We start from the raw sequence: 18,621 nt of genomic DNA, 5'->3' as shown, positions 1-18,621 counted from the left end.
CGCAGCCCTGATATTCAAGCCTCCAGACCCTGACCCAAACACATCGGTCAGCGGGACATTGGTGCCGTGTGACTCGTCCAGGAAGTGGGCTGAGGAAGGCAGGGAGAATGATTGTTATGCAGCAGATTGATCAGGTTTCGCAGGACACCGCCAAACTATCAATCTGTGAGGACTGTACACACAGGCGAGTGTGTGTATGTGTGGGTGATTTTTTTTGCACAGGCAGGGTCAGGGCTCGTGTTGTGTGTTTGGGGCAGTGAATGCAAGAATCAATAGCTGGGTCAGAGGGTAATGTCTCACTGAGTGCTGAGTCTATACACAGCCATCAGACAGGATCACTATCAATCATGGGAGAGCTTAGGGAACATACACTCTCTTTCTCTTCTCTGTGTGTCTCTTTGCCTCTGTTGGCCCAGTGTCTGATGGGATCACTATTGCTCATGTAAGGGCTTTGCGAACAGAGACAGAGGGAGATCTAGGGAAACGGAGTGATAGAGCGGCCCAGGAAGGATTGATGGGACCATAGTGACAGAATAAGAAGGAAAGATTGGTTCACATTGGCAGATACATGGTGAACAACACTTGGGATTTGAGAGATAGAAGAAGCTTTAAAGCAAAGAAAGTCTTTGGAGCGTAAAATAGGCTGTGTGGGAGGGATGGTGGCGAAGCGGATGATAAATTAAAGTTGAAAACCAAATCAATACGCACGCAAATTAAGGTAAAGACCACAAGTCCCGATCTTACTCACAGGTTAAACAACATTTTTCTTAATTGAAGCGTTCTGTCTCTCCTCCTTCCCGGTCTTGTCATTCACCCTTTCATCCGCCCACGTCTCTGATCTCCTCCGCCGTTTCTCTTTGTCTTCTTATTCCGCATGTGTTTCGGGCCTCGGTTTTCGCCATCTGCTGCTCGGTGCGGTTGTTCATTTTAATTTCCTCACATCCATCCATCTGTGTCATTTGTGTTTGGACGAAACCCGCACAAAAGCGTGCATGATTGATTGCAGAAACATGCATGTGCAGGAGATCATGCTTGCCACGGACGTAATGGTCCGGGAGTGTGCCTGTCTCTGTGCGAGAGCGAGACAGCTCAGTTCAAATGGCTAATAACGCCTGCCATTAGGTTTCGTGCTGCTGGACCACTCTCTCTCACACCACATAGTCAATATCCACTGGCAGAGAGGAGAAGAGCGAGGGAGAGGGTGGTAAACGTAGGAAGGAGAGTCAAAGACAAAGACGAGAGCAGAACAATTAAGCCAGTGGGAGAAAATGATGGAAAATGGTGGAAATAGAGAAAGAGTTTCTGAGAATTCTGCTCCCTGTTATCTGATCACATCAGTGCTGCGCGTTGGGCCGCATGTCAAGAAACCCCGTTAGCTGTAATGCTTTGATCAATTACCAATGACGAATCAACGCTGTGAAGGCCTGGACTCTATGTGTGTGTGTGTCTGTAGTGGCCTTGAGAGCAGGCAGCATATTCCAGTGTGTTGAACACACTCTAGACAGGTATTGATTTTAATGGGGAGAATTTAGAACAAACCACTACACCCCTTCAGACACATGTATACACACAAGTCCTTGATAAATGCTTGTCTGCATTCTTTCTCACAGGCGATACTACATGTAGACAAAAACAGAGTAAGAGAGAGCAAATTGAGGTAAGAAGACAAAAGAGAGAGCGGAAAGAAAAATGTGAGTACAGGGAGCAGGAAGAGGAGTGGGATGGACTCCTGTCTGTGTTTGATGAGGGCCTCATTGATGCTACAGCTCTCCGGGAGATTCCATTCAGCGGGAGAGCCATTCAATTATACCTGCAGTTCCGCTGGCTGATTGGAGCCCTCACGCAACAATGTTAGCATCTCTGTACCGAGCTGGGACGGGATTAAGAATTCTAGCCTCAGGAGGCAGAGTGGCTTTTAAGCGCTGATTGGCAATCATTTATAACACTGCTGGACAAGTTTTAATCCAGCCAAACCTTGTGCCCATCAGCCCTGTCTCCTTTGATTTCTTTAACCTTGATTTATCTTGGCATATATGTTTTTTTTTTTGGCAGCTCGTTCAAACCTTTACACACATTTACCGCCTCGCAACCCAATCAGCCACCCACGGCCCTCCACTTTTGATCAATGAGTGCCGATAGAGAGATTATACCGGAGCACTTCCTCCCTGTGTCCATGTGTGCCCGGCAGATCAGGCTTTCAGAGACCCCGAATCAACATGTTGGCATTCACTGTGCCGAGATACAGCGGTAGGCAAGCTGTGAAAATAATTGAGATGCTGAAGAAGCAGAAGCTTCAAGTCTTAATGAGTTGTCTTCGGAGTCTTCACAGGTTTTGTTAGGATAGGCGTAAAATAAAAAGGCTCACACTGTCATTTTGGTGAATTCGGCTCTTTGAGAAAACGCAACAGGCGGTCCGTGTAGGTCAAGAAGACATCTTTCATGAAGAGAAGACAAAAATATTGAAAATAGATAGGGGAATTATGATTATCACCAGTATTTATAAAAATGAATCACCTAGCATCTACTGAATATACTGATTTTTGTTCACCTGGCTGGTGACGGTTTATTAAATGACAAGAAAAATGCATAAAGCATCTTTAGGTTAAAGGGGAACTACTGTTTTTTACAACCTGGATCTTATTTCTAACATAAAATACGATCATGTACTCACCCATATAACTTTTGTGTCATTTTCACTCGTTTAGGAAATAATTAGATCAGCGTATATCCATGTCGCGGGTGCGCGCGCTGCTCAGAGATGACATCATCCAGGTCAGAAGACATCATCCGGGGTCTGTAGAGTGACCTACATACCTGATAACAGGTAACCCCGGACTCAACGGGGAATAGCATTAACGTATCATAACAAAATATAGGCCAAATGAACGAGTTTCGCGGCAGATAATGCGTCATTTTAGAGGCTGCTTCTCGGTGCCCTGTCACTCCCACTATATGGATATACGCTGATCTAATTATTTCCTAAACGAGTGCAAATGACACAAACGTTATATGGGTGAGTAAATTATCGTATTTTATGCCAGAAATAAGGTCCAGGTTGTAAAAAACAGTAGTTCCCCTTTAAGATAGTATGGGAGGCATTGTAGCTGATTTAAAATTTAACATAACATGTTTTAAACAGCTATATTCAGTTTATTACCTTTGATGGTAACAGATTTTAACATCTCCAAAATATGTTGTGTATCAGGAAATGGCGCTAATAATGAACACAATGTAAATTAAGTCATGTAAAATATCCTATTTGCTTCGTGCAACAGTCATTTTAACTTCAGTCATAGTAGGAAAGGCCAAATTATGACTCAGAACTGTAGCGGTGCCTCTGTTTCAACATCCTCTAATCAGAAACTGAAGCAGCTAATTGGAGTTCAGTCGTCATATTCATTCATCTTCTGCAACCGCTTGTCCTGTGAAGGGTTGCGGGGAGGGTTGGAGCCTATCCCAGCTGTCATCGGACGAGAGGCGGGGTACACCCTGGACAGGCCGCCGGTCTATCGCAGCGCAGGGCTAACACAGCGAGACGGACAACCATTCACATTTCGTCATTTTCTTTATTATTTCACACCTATGTAAAGCGTACTGTAAAGTCTCCCATAACTAGAGGTTATTTTAAAATTTGCTATATAGGGACGTTCTTCCACATTAGCTGACCTGTCATGAAGAGAGGATTTAATAAGGCATGTGAAAAATGTGTTTTAATAAAAGTAACATTTCCCACCTTAGCCTGAGCTTCAGTGATGTCTCACACCCTTGAGTTTTTCTACCTCAGAACAGTGTTAACAGCTAAGAATACTTTCTACATATTATCACAGAAAAGTTGAAATATGTCCTGATGCACAACTGGTTCTCTACATTAAAGTAACCATGACAATAGTAAGGAGTGAATCACATACGGGGTTCATTTGGTATACAGAGTGGCTGGCTGTTCCCACAACAACATACTGTATATATTTAGTCTAATACTGAGTTTCCATTACTGAAGGGGGAAGCCACACTCACTGGCTTAAAGATTTAAGCTTCCACTCCTCCCTCAGCGCCCTCCCTCCTCCACAAAGTCTCCCCACTAACCAACGGAGAACAGCAGAGTAAGCCAGTCCTCCAAGCTCTTGTTACAAAAAGGAATGATTGCTCTTACTGTCAAAGTGTTTTATTGATGTAAGATGCTCCAACAGGCCAGGCAGATAATAGGCGAGCAGGGGGTAACTCTGTGGCATTATGTTGCCTATGACTGATTTATATAGGCAACACACTCTCTCTCTGTGTCTCTCCCTCTCCCTCTCTCTTGCACTCTCTGATGTGATTTTACAGTAGTGACATTGATCCAGGCCCACTTTGATCTTGCTCTTAGCTGTTGCTCCTTCTCGCTCCCTCCCGCGATCACCCTCCGCTCTCTGGTGGCCAGACACTGCTGCTTTTAACCCCGACTACCCCTCGTCTTATCCTATAAATCCTCCCATCGTTCCCTCAATCCTTCCATTGCTCCATCTCTCCGGTGGATCTGTACATAAGTGATTTTTTTTTTTGCTCTTGGAAGCCTCTGCTTCTCGGAGTTGTGCTGCTGATGAAACGTCCCGCGCCGCCTCTCACTGTTATCGGCTTCAGCTAGCCAGGTATCGCCTACAAGAGAGGAAATTACCGGTGGTTTAGCACGAAAGGAACGGGAGGAATCAGGAGGGAGCAACCGCGAGCAACACATCCTGACTTTTCATAACCTGCGTTTCGGAGTCTCTCCATCGCTCTTTTCAGGGAGCATTACTCTCCAATAAAATCCAATATCAGAGAAGGGAATAAGAAAAAAAATTAAAGCTGCATGTTTTGGGATAAAATGAGAATCAAGATTTTTTTTCAGTCAATTCTTTTGACTCTCACGACTCTATATAGATCTCTTTTTTTATTAAAAATGTTTTGTCTTCATATTTCAGGAACAGTGTGATTGGTGTAGGACGGTCACAGCTTCTTTCCACTAAAAGAAAAAAATACATTATACTTATATATAACCGCTTGAATTAAAATGATGCCTAGAAAAACATTAAATTTAACTCGCTACGCGGTTGTTTCGTGAATTTTCTGTTCTCTCCTGTCTGTAAATAATGTGTTAATTTAGTTAGAGATTTTTCCTTCTCTAACCGCCTATTTAATTAATTAAATAATATCTCCGTGCACATACGCCAGGAGTAGAGCTGTGTTTTTAAAAACACCCACACTCGCCAGAGATGAAGTACAATAAAATTCTTTCTTGAAAAAGTATTTTTATTTTTTCCACATCTGTTCTCTTGTCGTTGGTTGACCGCATTCTCGAGCACGATTCATTACAGTGCTTTGTGTTGTTGTTAAATTGAAATGTTTTAGACTCACATAAAATAAAAAATACTACACTTAGAGCAGACTATTATAGAACCCAATAACGGAAATGCATTTCAAATACGTATAAGTATATTAGAATATTTTTTCAAACATATTTATCCCACTGTGTGTAGGTCTATCTAATGTGAACATTGAAATTTTAACTTAATATAATTGTTACCCATAAGTACATGTATCTGTTCTGTGAGGTTACAGCACTGAACAGCTACTAAACTGTTTTCAGTGTAAACTCAACACAACTGGCTGGATCGCACTGGGTACTTTTAAGTTTTACGCTCACAGTAAGTCAGTCAGGCAGTCAAGACCATGCTAGATTGCGTTGTGTTGTGCGTAATATGTCATCGCGCAATTAAAAGCACAGAACAGATGTCTTATAGCTCTCACTTACAGCCTGAGCCATATTTTATAGCTACTTCTCCTTTAATTCATGTGTATTGTAAAGTGAGTTTTGCATTGCGTTTACCCAAAAGCTTATTCTGCTAATGCAAGTGGAGAAGAATTATGGTCACATCTGGATGAGACTGCAGGTACAATATGGAAAATGATATTTAGAATGTGTTTCATCATTCAGTCCCCATCAACACGCTCCCTGCAAGATAATGTCACTCTGAAATTGGCCACGTCTGATTTTCTGATTATCCGCAGCGTGAAGCTGAAGAGCACATTACGATCTTCAAGGATTCTGATGCCACTTTTACATGATATTGGATTAGCTGTCAAGACACTGTTTGTGCATCTTCTGTGTGTACATGTGTCAGAGATCAAAAGATGTCACTCCATCAGATGGATGGTTTGCAGATCACTGTGCGGTACACTGGGATTTAATGTAAAAAAATGCTTCTTCACGCACAAACCCAAGGAGCATGTGCACGCACACATGTACGTACATGCACGCACAGTGGCAATCCTAGAGCCATCTTTTATCTATGAGAAGTGATATGCTTTCAGATTACTACCCTCACCCTCTTCTCTTTAAATCTTTCTTTTCTCCCATCAACCCTTCATCCTAGAAAATTTGCTTTTCTTTGCTTGCTTAAAACTCTCCAACTGCCTGTTTTTTTTGTTTTTTGTTTTCTGTTCCTGTTTACTCCATTCTGGCTCTTGCATCTCTTTTACTCAATTTGTGTTCACGCCTCCCCGGTGGAACCAAACTCATCCTTCCCTTAAGTTCTTCCTCTCTCGCTGTCACTCTTTCGCATTCCCTATAAATATAGTTCACTTAAAACATTTAACGCTTCTTTTTTTCCCCAGTAAATTTCATCCGCAGATTGTGCAAATGATGTAATGAGAGGATAGGAGAGGAGTGGGGAGGCGAGGAGGGGAGAGGTATGAGGAGAGAGCAATGGATGAATGTTGAACAATTAATCTTCCGTTCTTGTTCCACTCAAAGAAAGGGATAAGAGAAATGGAGAGCTGAGAGAGAGAGGGAGAGAGAGAGAGAGAGAGAGAGAGACAAATTCAGGAAGGATTTGAAGAGAGTGATGGAGGGAGGGAGACATTGAGAACAGTGTTTCGATCTTCATTTAATAATTGAATAATAATCTCCCTGGAGACATGACCTAGAACTGGCAAATAGGGAGAGAGAGGCAGCGTCTGACTGAGGATGACACACTGCTGCCCCCTTGTGATTTTATGGTGTCACCGCTCTAATGTGTGTGTGCGTGTGTGTGCCCATGCACATGTTCATTGGTGTGTGTATGATTTACAACTGCAACCTGTCTCTGTCACACAGATATGGGCCTGTGTCTGTGATGGAGAGAAAAAGAGGGCTTTTGGATGTCAGGAAAGAATCTATTTCACTTTGTCACACAAACTACACACTACACAGACGCACACACACACACACGTACACTCCCGGATACAGAATCAGACCTTATCTTCCTGTCAAGCCGAGTCTTTTTTGGGGTTGACGCTGATATATGAGCTTTGGGGGGGTAGAAACGTGGCCAGGACGTTGACGGCTGACGTGAGCGTAACGTTGCGCTCAGGTTGATGTACGAGCACTGGGGTTAGGGGACAACGCCGCGCTGACACCGGGAGAAGGAGCTGTGGCCCTGGGGCCCTGAGTCCATGCCGAAGAGCCAGCTCCGCATTCTCTGCATGCGGCAGCCCCAAATACACACTCATGCGCACACGCACCTGCTTTGTGTTATTAATAACTCGACAAGTCTCAGAGATTTGTTTGACACCAGGTGAACATTCAAACGGAAAGCATCTGAAAGGCAAACATACCATGCATTGATCCGAGGTGTTATGCTGTCTTTGCAGTTGTGTGTGTGTGTGATGGTGACAGCGACTGCTGAGCAAATGCCCAAAACAAGTGTGTGTGTGTCTATAAATGTTGCACGGCCAGTTCGGAATTAGAGACAGTGATTCATGGAAGAATTTGCAAAACTTCAAGCTAATGTCTCGGTGAAGGAGCTACTATTTATGTGCATGTTTAAATAAATCTGTATTTCTTTATGTATTTAGTATTAGGTGTGTTTCATTGAAAGCAATTTTGCGTCCTTACATCAATTGATTGCAAACATTTTATTTCTCCTCACTAGGATGAAACAGTAAAGTCAATGTCCAGTCAGGAAGTACTGACAGTTGTTCATACGATGTGTATTTGAGTACTTCGTAATTACATGAACTGTCTCTGTTGTTTCTCTCTTTGTCCAGTCTGCGTAGGGAGGGCTACACGATGCAGGTGAACGTCAACGACTACCTGGACATCTACTGCCCTCATTACAACGACAGCCAGCGCATGGTGGGCACCGGAGAGCAGTACATCCTCTACATGGTCAGCTACCGCGGTTACAGGAACTGTGACCCCCAGCTGGGTTTCAAGAGATGGGAGTGTAACCGGCCCCACGCTCCCCACGCGCCCATCAAGTTCTCAGAGAAGTTCCAGCGCTACAGCGCCTTCTCGTTGGGCTACGAGTTCCACGTCGGCCAGGAGTATTACTACATCTGTGAGTGCAGTCACGCGGCAAATGTTCATCACGTTAATGTGTGTCAAAACTATGCGAGTGTATCGTGTGTCTTCAAAGTATAACAGGCAAATATATGGACGGAGATCAGGGAGGTTAAAGCAGTTATCAGACAAACACTCCTTATGAGATTAAATATTACATTTTTTATGCTCGGCTCACATTAACCAAATCTGAGATAACAAATTGCTGTTTAACATCTGATCACATCACCCTGCAGTCAAGCAGGCTCATCCATTTTGTTAATTACTAATCAAATTAACTCCCAGCGCCTTGTGCCAATACGACGGCGTATAAATGATGAACTTTTAGCTCGTCATAAACCATTATTTATAGGGCACAAACTGTATAATGAACGCAGCGCTCATTTAATGGGGTCTTGCACTGCAGCGCAGCGCTGTCACTACAAAGAGTGCCTCGTGATTGTTTGGTTCTTTACAGGCTGGTGTTTGCAAAGCCTCAGAATTACCTTTCAGTTATCAAATCAAAGTGATTTTGGGTTGAAACATGTATGAACTGGGTGCGCTCTTTCATCTTGTTGAAATGAAGAGGTCCGAGCTTAAAGTTTTTTTGTTTGCCACATTTAATTAGATCATAATTACGCATGCTTTTCCTGCTGTTACATGCCAAAATAAGTGTGAAAATGGCCTAATACACTTCTAATTAAATGTTTCATTGTAATATTACCTAGTATTCAGTATTTAAAACAAGACAAATAGAGAGTGGGTTCGTGTTTAGCGTGTTCATGAGAAAGGTTTGCATTATAGACGCGTTCAGAAATGTAATTTAGTCGTATTGGGTTTCCTTCGGAATTTCATAATATGTTGGAGGAAAATATTTCTGTTCCCAGCGGCCTCATCTTTTCTTCATGCCTTTGCATTTCGTAAGTTACATTAGCGGCCGTCGGCTTGCTAAACCGCTGTTTCTCAACTTACAGCTGATGTTACCACTTAAACGCCAAGCGGCTTGTGTACGCAACTTCCCATGTTATACCGCAAGCTCACGAGTCATTTGAAGGAACCACACAAGATAAGATAATCCTTTATTTATCCCAGAGCGGGGAATGTTGCAGTGTTGCAGCAGCATATAGTTAAGCGAAAAATAATAATTACATTAATGAGTGAGTGTGTGCAGTGTGCAGTGTTTTTTATGTGGAATGTTGTGCGCCATGAGGAGCAAGCATCTCCAATACAATGACAATAAAGATTGTATTCTATTAATCCTTTATGGAAACGTCTGTCAGTTATATAATCCGTTTCTTTCTTTCTTTCTGTACAGGCCTATTAGGGCACAGCTTGAGCCTTTTTAAACCACTGCTGTCACAGTTTTACAAATTAAGTGCTTTAAATTATCCAACACATTTAGTAGTAGCAGTAGTAAAAACATTGCAAGGGCTGATACTGATCCAGTGGTTTCCTTTCCGTAGACTTTTGTTACTCTGATTTATTAGTGTTGTAATGAATCCCTTTGTATCAGTAAGCGGACAGTATACTGTATATAATATATAGTATATATCTGAAACTAACAACGCTATATGTGACTCTGAATGCACACAGCATGGCGTTGATCCTGTTGTGTATTTCATGTTTTTCAGCCACGCCCACTCATCACCACGGACGCAGCTGTCTGAGACTACGGGTGTACGTCTGCTGTTCCACAGGTACGTCTCTCACTTTGTGTGTCTACGCCGCGTGTGTGTGTGTGTGTGGTGTTTGACCTGTAAGGCTACGATTGTACCTGTTTGCAGGCGGCATCCATTTGTCCATCTGGAAGGCAGCAGGCTCCCCACAAACTCTCTCTCTCTCTCACATACATGCACACACTGCATACAGATGCACATACAATCCAAACACAGTCGAAACCAGGCACGGCTATTAATACTCCTGCTCAGTATCCCCTGCAGCGTTTTCACTCACAGCGTAGAACCCCCTCCCTCCATCCTTTGTCACTTCTTCTCTCTCTCTGTTTTTCTGTCTCTTTCTCTTCTTTCTCATCCTCTCAGTCCGTCTGCAGCAAAAAGAAGCAGATCCATCTTTGAAGGCCTTCACCCCTGCCTCCTTCCTCCCTTCTCTCTCTCCTCCTCTTTCACCCCTGCTCCCTCGCTCCCTGTCAGAACCCATTTATTGCCATGTGCGGTCAGTGGGTGGCTATGTATATGTAGCGTTATCCCCTCTCTCTCTCTCTCTCTCTCTCTACTGCCATCCTTTCCATCTCTAGACCCTCTCTCATCCACACGCATACACACACACGCTCACCCACACACACTCTGATCCCCGGCGTGTCCGGTCCTTTTAACTTCCACAGCCCTGTAGTATTAACCTCTCCTCCCTCTTTCACCCTTGCAACCCCATCTCTCTCATCCCTTTTCACACACTGGCTCTCTTCAGTTTGATCTGCCTTCATTCACCTTCCCTCTTTTTCTCCTCTCTTTATATGTATCTCGCTGTCAGAACTGCTGCCGATGTTGGGGCTTGTCAGTCTGTCCGCTCCGGGGGATTTTTTTAACCCCTGCACCCTTGCATGGTTTTTTTTTCCAAGACGTCGAGTTGGATGTAATTAAAATCCTTGGTTGGAGCAATGGATTAACCCCTGCACCCTCCCTACCAGTGTTTCTGTCTTATTCAATTTGTTCTCTCCCTCTCCCTCTCCCTCTCCTTCTCTCTCTCTCTCTGTCTCTCTCTCTCCCAGCCTCTGACGCAGATGACGAGCCAGAGCCTACAGAACCAGACTACACACTTAGACCAGGCCTAAAAATTGATGATATTGGTGAGTCATACGCACAGTGGCTTAATAATATCAAGCTGAGTAAGCGTGACACACATCCGTCTGTCCCACCTAGATTCATTACAAAAGATCACACTAGTCTGATTCAGGGAAATCAACATTAAGGAGGTCACAAGCTCTAGGCATTATTAAAACGCAGCCAGCAACGTGTTAGTTCATCCCTGAATATGTCACAGTTTCTGTTACCACAATCTGTGGCCACAGAGTCGCTGATTCTAAAGGTTTTTACAAACTGGTCACAAATTATTCCTCAACTCCTTTGTCTTTTACTTTTACTACCTTGAGTTTGGCATCTGCTTGTCTCCATTTTCTGTGTTTCCGTTGAGCAGAAGCGACCATAGTCGGTCAAGGATGGCTTGTCAGTCACACGAGACCAGACGCCAAGACCAGATGTCAGATATGAGAAAAAAAAAATCCCAACACAGCAGAATCACAAGAAGTGAATTTAGCTAATTCAGTCACTTGACTTTGTGAGAGAAGTGGACGATTTTGAATAGGAGAGTTTTTTTTAGGGTCAGTACCTAGCAATCATCAGCGGCACCGCATTTTTTGCCACATCCACAGCCATCTTCTATATAGAGTCTATGGTCAGGACGACCTCTATATAGCCTGACAGGGGGCAACAAAAGGGGGTAACCAAAGCACTTGCTGCTGCACATCATAATATGGTGAAAGCTCAGATTGTGTCTCATTTGGATTATTGCTGATGGAGAGTGAGAGGACGATGATTAGTAAAATAAAAATCCCTCAGATGTGAGCAAACCGATCATCGATGTTTGACGGCCACGGAAAATGAGCAACCGAAATGAAACGTGCCACTTTCAAAAAATTACATTCAGTGCAGTTAAATTCACGGCACCAGCAGGCTTGGCAAGCTGCTGATCCCGCTAAACAACCACATGAATATGCATTTCACACATTTCAGGCCGGATGAGCAGAGAACACAGAGTTTCGTGATAACTTCCCAGGATACGTACAGAGACTCATTCAGAAATAGGGGGCTTGTTCAGATTTCCTGCAGTTAACTGCTCCCACCTCTTTGCAAGTGCTTCCTGTTTGTCTTCACGCTGCTCCCTTTGTAATCACATGATGAAAATCACTGCAATCATGCTGGAACTGCATGAAGTCTGGCGGCGATTTAAGTTGGAACGGTAAATCAAAAAATGACAGACTTCAATATAATCACTCAGGCTATCATATGTTTTATTTCCAGTGTTATGACAACAGCGCAACAACAGCAGCGCAGTAACAACATGCACACCTACCTCAGCTGGCTGACATCCATTATGTAACCAGACACTTCGGTATCAATCACAGTGCTGTCTATCTTTCGCGCTCCCCTCCAAGGTGGTGTGTAAAGTGTGGAGGTGTGTTGCTGTTGATCTGCTTGCATGTGTGCATGTGTGCACTCGTGTACTAAATCACTGTCTTCTAATAACTGTCAAACGAAACCTCATCACCGGTTGTGGCAAAACGCTGCAGGTCATACAAGTTTCTTCACCTCTCGTTCCCACCGCCATTCTTTCATTTTGCTTTACTCTCACTCCATCTCCCGTTTCCGTTCAAACCTCATCTTCCTGCACTTTAATTCCCATCTTTCATTTTACCACCCAGAGCACAAGTAGCAATGCAGTGGAGGGGAAAGCCACCTAAACTTAGTTTATTTACCTTTTGAAGTGTGAAATTGAGTTTTCTCCTATTTTAATATATTTTTAATGATTTATATCTTAGGGTGTTTTGGTATTCACTACTGTTACCACAGCTATGTAGTGATGTTAGGAGTATTAAAAAAGAGAAAACAGTGATGCTGTTTGGAGCAACCGGTTGCCTTGTTTTCCACCGAGCAGCCACAACATTAAAACCACTAACAGGAAAAGTAAATAATCCTGCCAACATCAGCAGGATGCAGCCTGACGCAGGCACACCCAAAAAATAGTTTAAGAAGGTGTTGACCTGGCCTCCAAATTCACTAGATCAAAAACTGATCAAGTATCTGTGGAATGATCCACAGAGGCCCGAATATTCTGTTGCCAGACACCACAGGACACGCTCAGAAGGCCCATGTCCATTCTCTGATGAGTCACGACTGTTCTGGAGACTGGTCATAATGTTATGCCTGATTGGTGTCTATTAATATAAAGTTTCTTCCTTTCCTGCAAATGCTTGCAAACTCTCAGTAAATGCAAACGATGCTCATTGCACAAGCAGAAATATATAATTTTGTTTCAGATCACATACAGAGTTACCTCCATAAAGATTATTTCCACATAACAATAGTTGTATTTAATGTACTTGAAATGATAGGGAAAACGGAGTACATGAAAATACTGTTAATACTTCAGTGAATGGCTGACACAATAGCAGAGCACAAATTACCCCTGCTCCTATGGGTCATTTTCACCTGTAGTGCTTTGTTGCCAATTAAATTAATAGTATAACCCGAGTGGTGCGAGAGGAAGTGGGGAAATCTGCAGGGACTTGTGAAAAGAACTGAAAACAAAGAAGCAGCACAGTTTCCCGTTCCCTTACTTCATTCTCAGTCGTCCCGCCTGCCGTTTAGACGCATCACATTGTAGTTTTAATTACAGTTATTCAAAGGTCACATCAGCCCGGTCACACAAACGCACAAATGGCTCAGTTCAAATCTGCGTGATTGTTGTGAGTGTAAAATGTCGAACCAAGCTGAATGTTGCAGGCTGACTTTGTAAACCATCCGTCTCTCTGCGTCTCTCCCCTCCACTGCTCACAGTTTATTTCCTGGGCACTGCCCCTTTCAATCAATGTCTACAGCTCAACAGTGGTTCCCTCCTGAATACGGCCTCTAGTATTAGATTTCATTTAGATCTCATTTACAACGCAGATGGAATGGTGCTAGCAGCTCCCCGTGCAGCCATGTGATTACTGATGGCTTTCAGTGGGAGGATACTCATTTACCCACTCTGTTGGCTCAGGTTACTGCCTCTGACTCTCAGGTCCGGCCATTAGCAGAAAAAAACCCAAAGCTTTTTCTTTAATGGGGCTTATTGTAGCAATTACCACTCCTTTGAGTGACAGCGTGTTTGAGGTACTTTGCCAGCAACATCAACTTGATGTCAGCCTCAGAATGCGAGCTGTTACAAACTGACACGATTCTTATTTATATTTGAACATTTGTAGAAAGAGGGGTAAATAATGATTGAATGTATTCAGTAAATATTAGTTTAATATATCTGGAATGATATGGTGTAAAATGTATCATTTAATTAGTATTAAAAAAATCTAGTTTATGTATTTTATCTTGCGTGTGATATAGCCACAACATTAAAACCACTGATGAGAGAAGTTAACAACATGGACCATCTTGTGACAATTTAACGTTCTGCTGGGAAACTTTTGGACCTGGCATTCATGTGGCTGTTACTTAGACATGTAACACCCACCTAGACCAGACCAGGCACCCACACCCCATAACAATGACACTCCTTGATGGCAGCAGCCATCCCCAGCAGGATGTAGCCTGACACAGACACACACACAAAAACAGTTTAGGAACAACTCAAAAAACATGAAGAACGGCCCAGGGTGTTGTCCTGGCCTCCAAATTCACTAGATCCCAAACTGATCAAGTATCTGTGGGATGATCCACAGAGGCCCCTCCCCTCAACCCATAGGACCCAAAGGCCCCCACTAACAACATTATGTTACCAGACACCACAGGACACCCTCAGAAGGACCATGTCCATTCTCTGATGAGTCACAACTGTTCTGGAGGCACAAGGGAGACCTACACAATATTAGGCAGGTGGTCATAATGTTGTGCCTGATTGGTGTAATACCACATGATCATCAGAAGACTTGCACCTCCACCTACAGAAACATTGTAGCTGACCAGGCACCCCCACCTCACAGCAACGACTCTCTCTGACAGCAGTGGTCTTACCACCTATAATGGTTCTATTTGTATAGTATTAAAACTGCAGAGTATAATTAAATTTTCATATGACACACTATGAATGGTCAGATGTCCCGGCCAGTGCTGAAAACTGACTGATTTCCTTTGAAACGTGTTCAGAAATATGACAGTTTATATTTAGCAGTGACCGGCTTGACAACCAGCGTTTGTCTCTTTTTGTTGGAGTTGAACACCACTGGTTTTACTGTCAAACCCAATTTACTGGCCTCAACAACTAGAGCTGCGCAACTTTTAAAAACAGTTGAGTATTGTCTCCTGTGGCTCTGCAGGATGCTTGTTAAATAATGTGTTGAAAAGACATTGCTGCTAGCTAGTCAGGCAGGGTCTAATAAAAGGTACTATTGTACCTGTCTTGACTATTCTTATTTTATCACGCGTCTACAAAGACCTCCATCCTTGTTAAAGTGATTGGCTCACTGGAAGACCCCTATCTGACGCTGATTTAACACAAATTATTATAAGAAATGAACTAAAATGTCAAATGACTTAAAATGTTGACAATTAAAGATGCTTTATTTTTTATTCTTGTGCATTAAACTCCCATATTCCCCACAGTGTTATACAAAATACACACGAGTGGTCAATATTTAGTAGTAATATCTGGTTAAATATTACTGTTACTTATACGTATGCATTGCACAACATATTTATTTTTTACATTCTGGCTAACATGAAAGCTAAAATAGGCACTGAGATGTTTTGCACACTCACTCTCTCATGAACACAACCATCAGTCTCCTTTTTGTCAACATGACATTCAAATTCATCGGCGCCTCTAGGTGTCTGAACTTCCTAATTATCAGGCGGATGCTGGTGGCTTTTTGTGCACTTAAATGCGACGAGTACAAACATACACACACACACGCACGCACACACTCCCGTTTACACTTGTATATTTGGCCTGTCAGGAGTTCACAATTTACGTAACATTCTGGCCTATGCGCAAACATCCCGCCCAAAATTGCGTGCGAATAATTGCGTGTTTTTCTGTGACAGGGAGACAGTGTGTGTCTGTGTGTGTGTAATGAGGCGATTAGAAGAGCCACACTTTAGAACCAGTCGTACAAGATGCCCCGCAGTCTCCTGTTTGTGTCTTGCAAACCACATTCCTCTGTCAGTCAGAACCAAAGTAACACAGTGTCCCGACCCCTCAGCGGCATGCTCGGTTACCGAGCGGTCAAAGCATTTAACCTGAGCTCCACTGCTGCATAGACCTCATTAGATTAGCCAGCAGAGCATACCAGAGGAGGCCATCTCTAAAACCAGGTGTCAGCCAGTCATTACTCTGCTGTCTGACCCACAGAGCAGCTGGAAATATTCTGGAGATAGACATGGCACCAAGTGGAAATACTGAGAATATGCGCACTTCATTTCAGTGCTGTCGGACCGTAAACACAACAGTCACTAATCAGCATCAGCCAACTTCTGTACAGACAGAAAATTATGCTTCTGTCTGGTCTCCAGTCTCATTAATCAAGTGACTGCTGAGGGTGTGTTTCCCCACATGTGTGTCTCATAGGTGCAGGCGTGCAGCGAACTGTCTGGTGCTGTTTTTGTACATCGACTAGACATCGGTGTTCGCTGTGTAGCCCACAACTGAAGACCACAAACTATTTTTAGGATATTACTCAGTGTTTATGTATGGAGGTCAGATGGTTAAAGTATGTATAATGAGCCTGAATCTGAACTGTGAGTCACTTTATTAGAACAATAGGAGCTCTCTGATAACGACAGAAGTCTACTGGGTACTGCTGCTTCCTTTTCTTTGGTGCAAACTAGACACATATCAGTAGATGTGAATCCAAAAGATGCCATATTTCAGTAAACGTTGCGCTTTGTAACCGGATTATACATTTAGAAGCTTGGATGAACATCCTTTAAATGCCCTTTTCAAGGTTTTAAAGTATAGATTATGTCTCTGCTGGCATTAATAAATGATTGAGACGTAACTTCCGCTCACTGCTTCCTTTGTGTTTTTTCCTGTTTTCTTTTCCCAGATGAATTTAACCCTTTTGTTCCGAAGCTGGAGAAGAGTGTCAGCGGAAGCAGCCCATCCAGGGATCGCCTTCTCCTCACCGTGACGATGCTCTTTCTGGCCGCTCTCTTCATCTCCTAGCAACGGCCATCCCATCAGCATCACCATGCCAACTAGCCTTGGGAGGGTGTACAGTATCAGCGGGCGGGAGAGTGGGGAGAGGGTCGAGGGGAGAGGAGGGGAGGAGAGGAGGGATAAATAGAGCAGAAAGATGAGCAAGACTTCGAAATTAGAGTTTTCAAGCATCTCATTGTGTGTGTCTGTGTGTGTGTGTGTGTGTGTTTGTACAGCTGTGCTAGGGAGTGAGGGTTGTGGTGGAGTTCAAAGACCTTCAGGCACTTGGTGACACAGGCTGAACCGTATATTGCATTAAAGTCGGCCTGTGTTCACAGGTGCAGGTGAGACCGTATGAGTGTGCGTCTGCGTGCGTCTGTGTTCGAGCAAGCCATGGGCTGAGCTTGCTGAATCATGCACACCACAAAAAAAGCATTTACACGGCAGGAGAGGGGGGCTGGAGCGCCTCATAAAAAGAAGAAATCCAACAACCCAATTGGAAACTATTTGAAGACTTTCCCTTGGATCTGATTGGCTGCCACACGTCCTTAGGGCTAGCTGCCATAGTTTCTTGCAAAAAGACTTAAAACTGAACTCAAATGAACTGAATCAAATAGATTTCAGCAGAATTGAACTGAAATTGCCTTTTTTGTTGTTCTTGTTGTTGTCGATCTTGATGCTGGGAACTTGTCCCAGTCCACGGAGGAGAGTTAAAAAAAAAAAAGGAAGCGGATGATGAACTACGCTACGCTTCCCTGTGTAGGAGACTAGTCAAAGTAGCTGGTAGTTTATACACAAACACACCCTTGGACCCAAGATTCCAGTGTTTTAGTTGCCATCTCCACTACAGTATGTTGTGTCATCCTATGTTCACCATCGGTCTCCAAGAGGCAACAAGGCTGGAGTAAGGGGTGAGAGGAAAATACGGAGGATTTAAATGATGAATCGTTCACTTAAGTATCATTAGAATGGGGGATGAACTTAAACGTGCCATTGACAAATGTTGCAAGGGTTTGTTGGTGTTATTAGTTGCTGTGTGACCTTTCCGTCTTGTCCTTGAAGTACCGTACTCCAGAGGTCGGCCCTCTGTCATCTCCGAGGTTAAGCACACAGTGGCTACGGGGCAGCCATGGATACACTCAGCAATACTACCCTCCTCAGAACAGCCGCGTGGAGGAGAGGAAGAGGAAGTGCGGTCACTCACACAAGCATCCCTGAATATGTCCAGTCCTGAATCATACAAGTTCCCGACTCATGTCTGTTGGTTCAGCCGCCTGCTCTGCCAACCTCATCCTCTGTAAACTCATATGTCAGATGCCACATGTGAACAGTTTTCTGTTACAGTGTGAGTGTGTCTCTGTGTGCCTGAAAAAACATGTCTGAGTGTGTGAAAAGAGAAAAGATTTTAAATGGTACTAACAGCTGGAAAATACATCCACATA

At 43.5% G+C, this 18,621-nt stretch overlaps 1 protein-coding gene across 1 annotated transcript in view; it reads left to right on the top strand.

The window, feature by feature from the left end:
* The window catches only part of efna3b (ephrin-A3b), a 55,855-nt gene extending 38,625 nt beyond the window's left edge, over positions 1–17,230 (top strand). Inside the window, exons 3-6 of the mRNA XM_084557491.1 lie at positions 8,044–8,336; positions 9,949–10,014; positions 11,043–11,120; positions 17,088–17,230. Coding sequence (XP_084413617.1) covers positions 8,044–8,336; positions 9,949–10,014; positions 11,043–11,120; positions 17,088–17,206 — 556 coding nt within the window. The 3' untranslated portion in view covers positions 17,207–17,230. The remainder of the gene's footprint in view (positions 1–8,043; positions 8,337–9,948; positions 10,015–11,042; positions 11,121–17,087) is intronic.
* The last annotated feature ends 1,391 nt before the right edge of the window (positions 17,231–18,621 follow it).

The sequence above is a fragment of the Chelon labrosus genome (genome assembly GCF_963514085.1).
Source record: "Chelon labrosus genome assembly, chromosome: 12".
NCBI lineage: Eukaryota > Metazoa > Chordata > Actinopteri > Mugiliformes > Mugilidae > Chelon > Chelon labrosus.
Note: the sequence above shows the minus strand (reverse complement) of the source record. Positions and strands in the feature narration are given on the sequence as shown.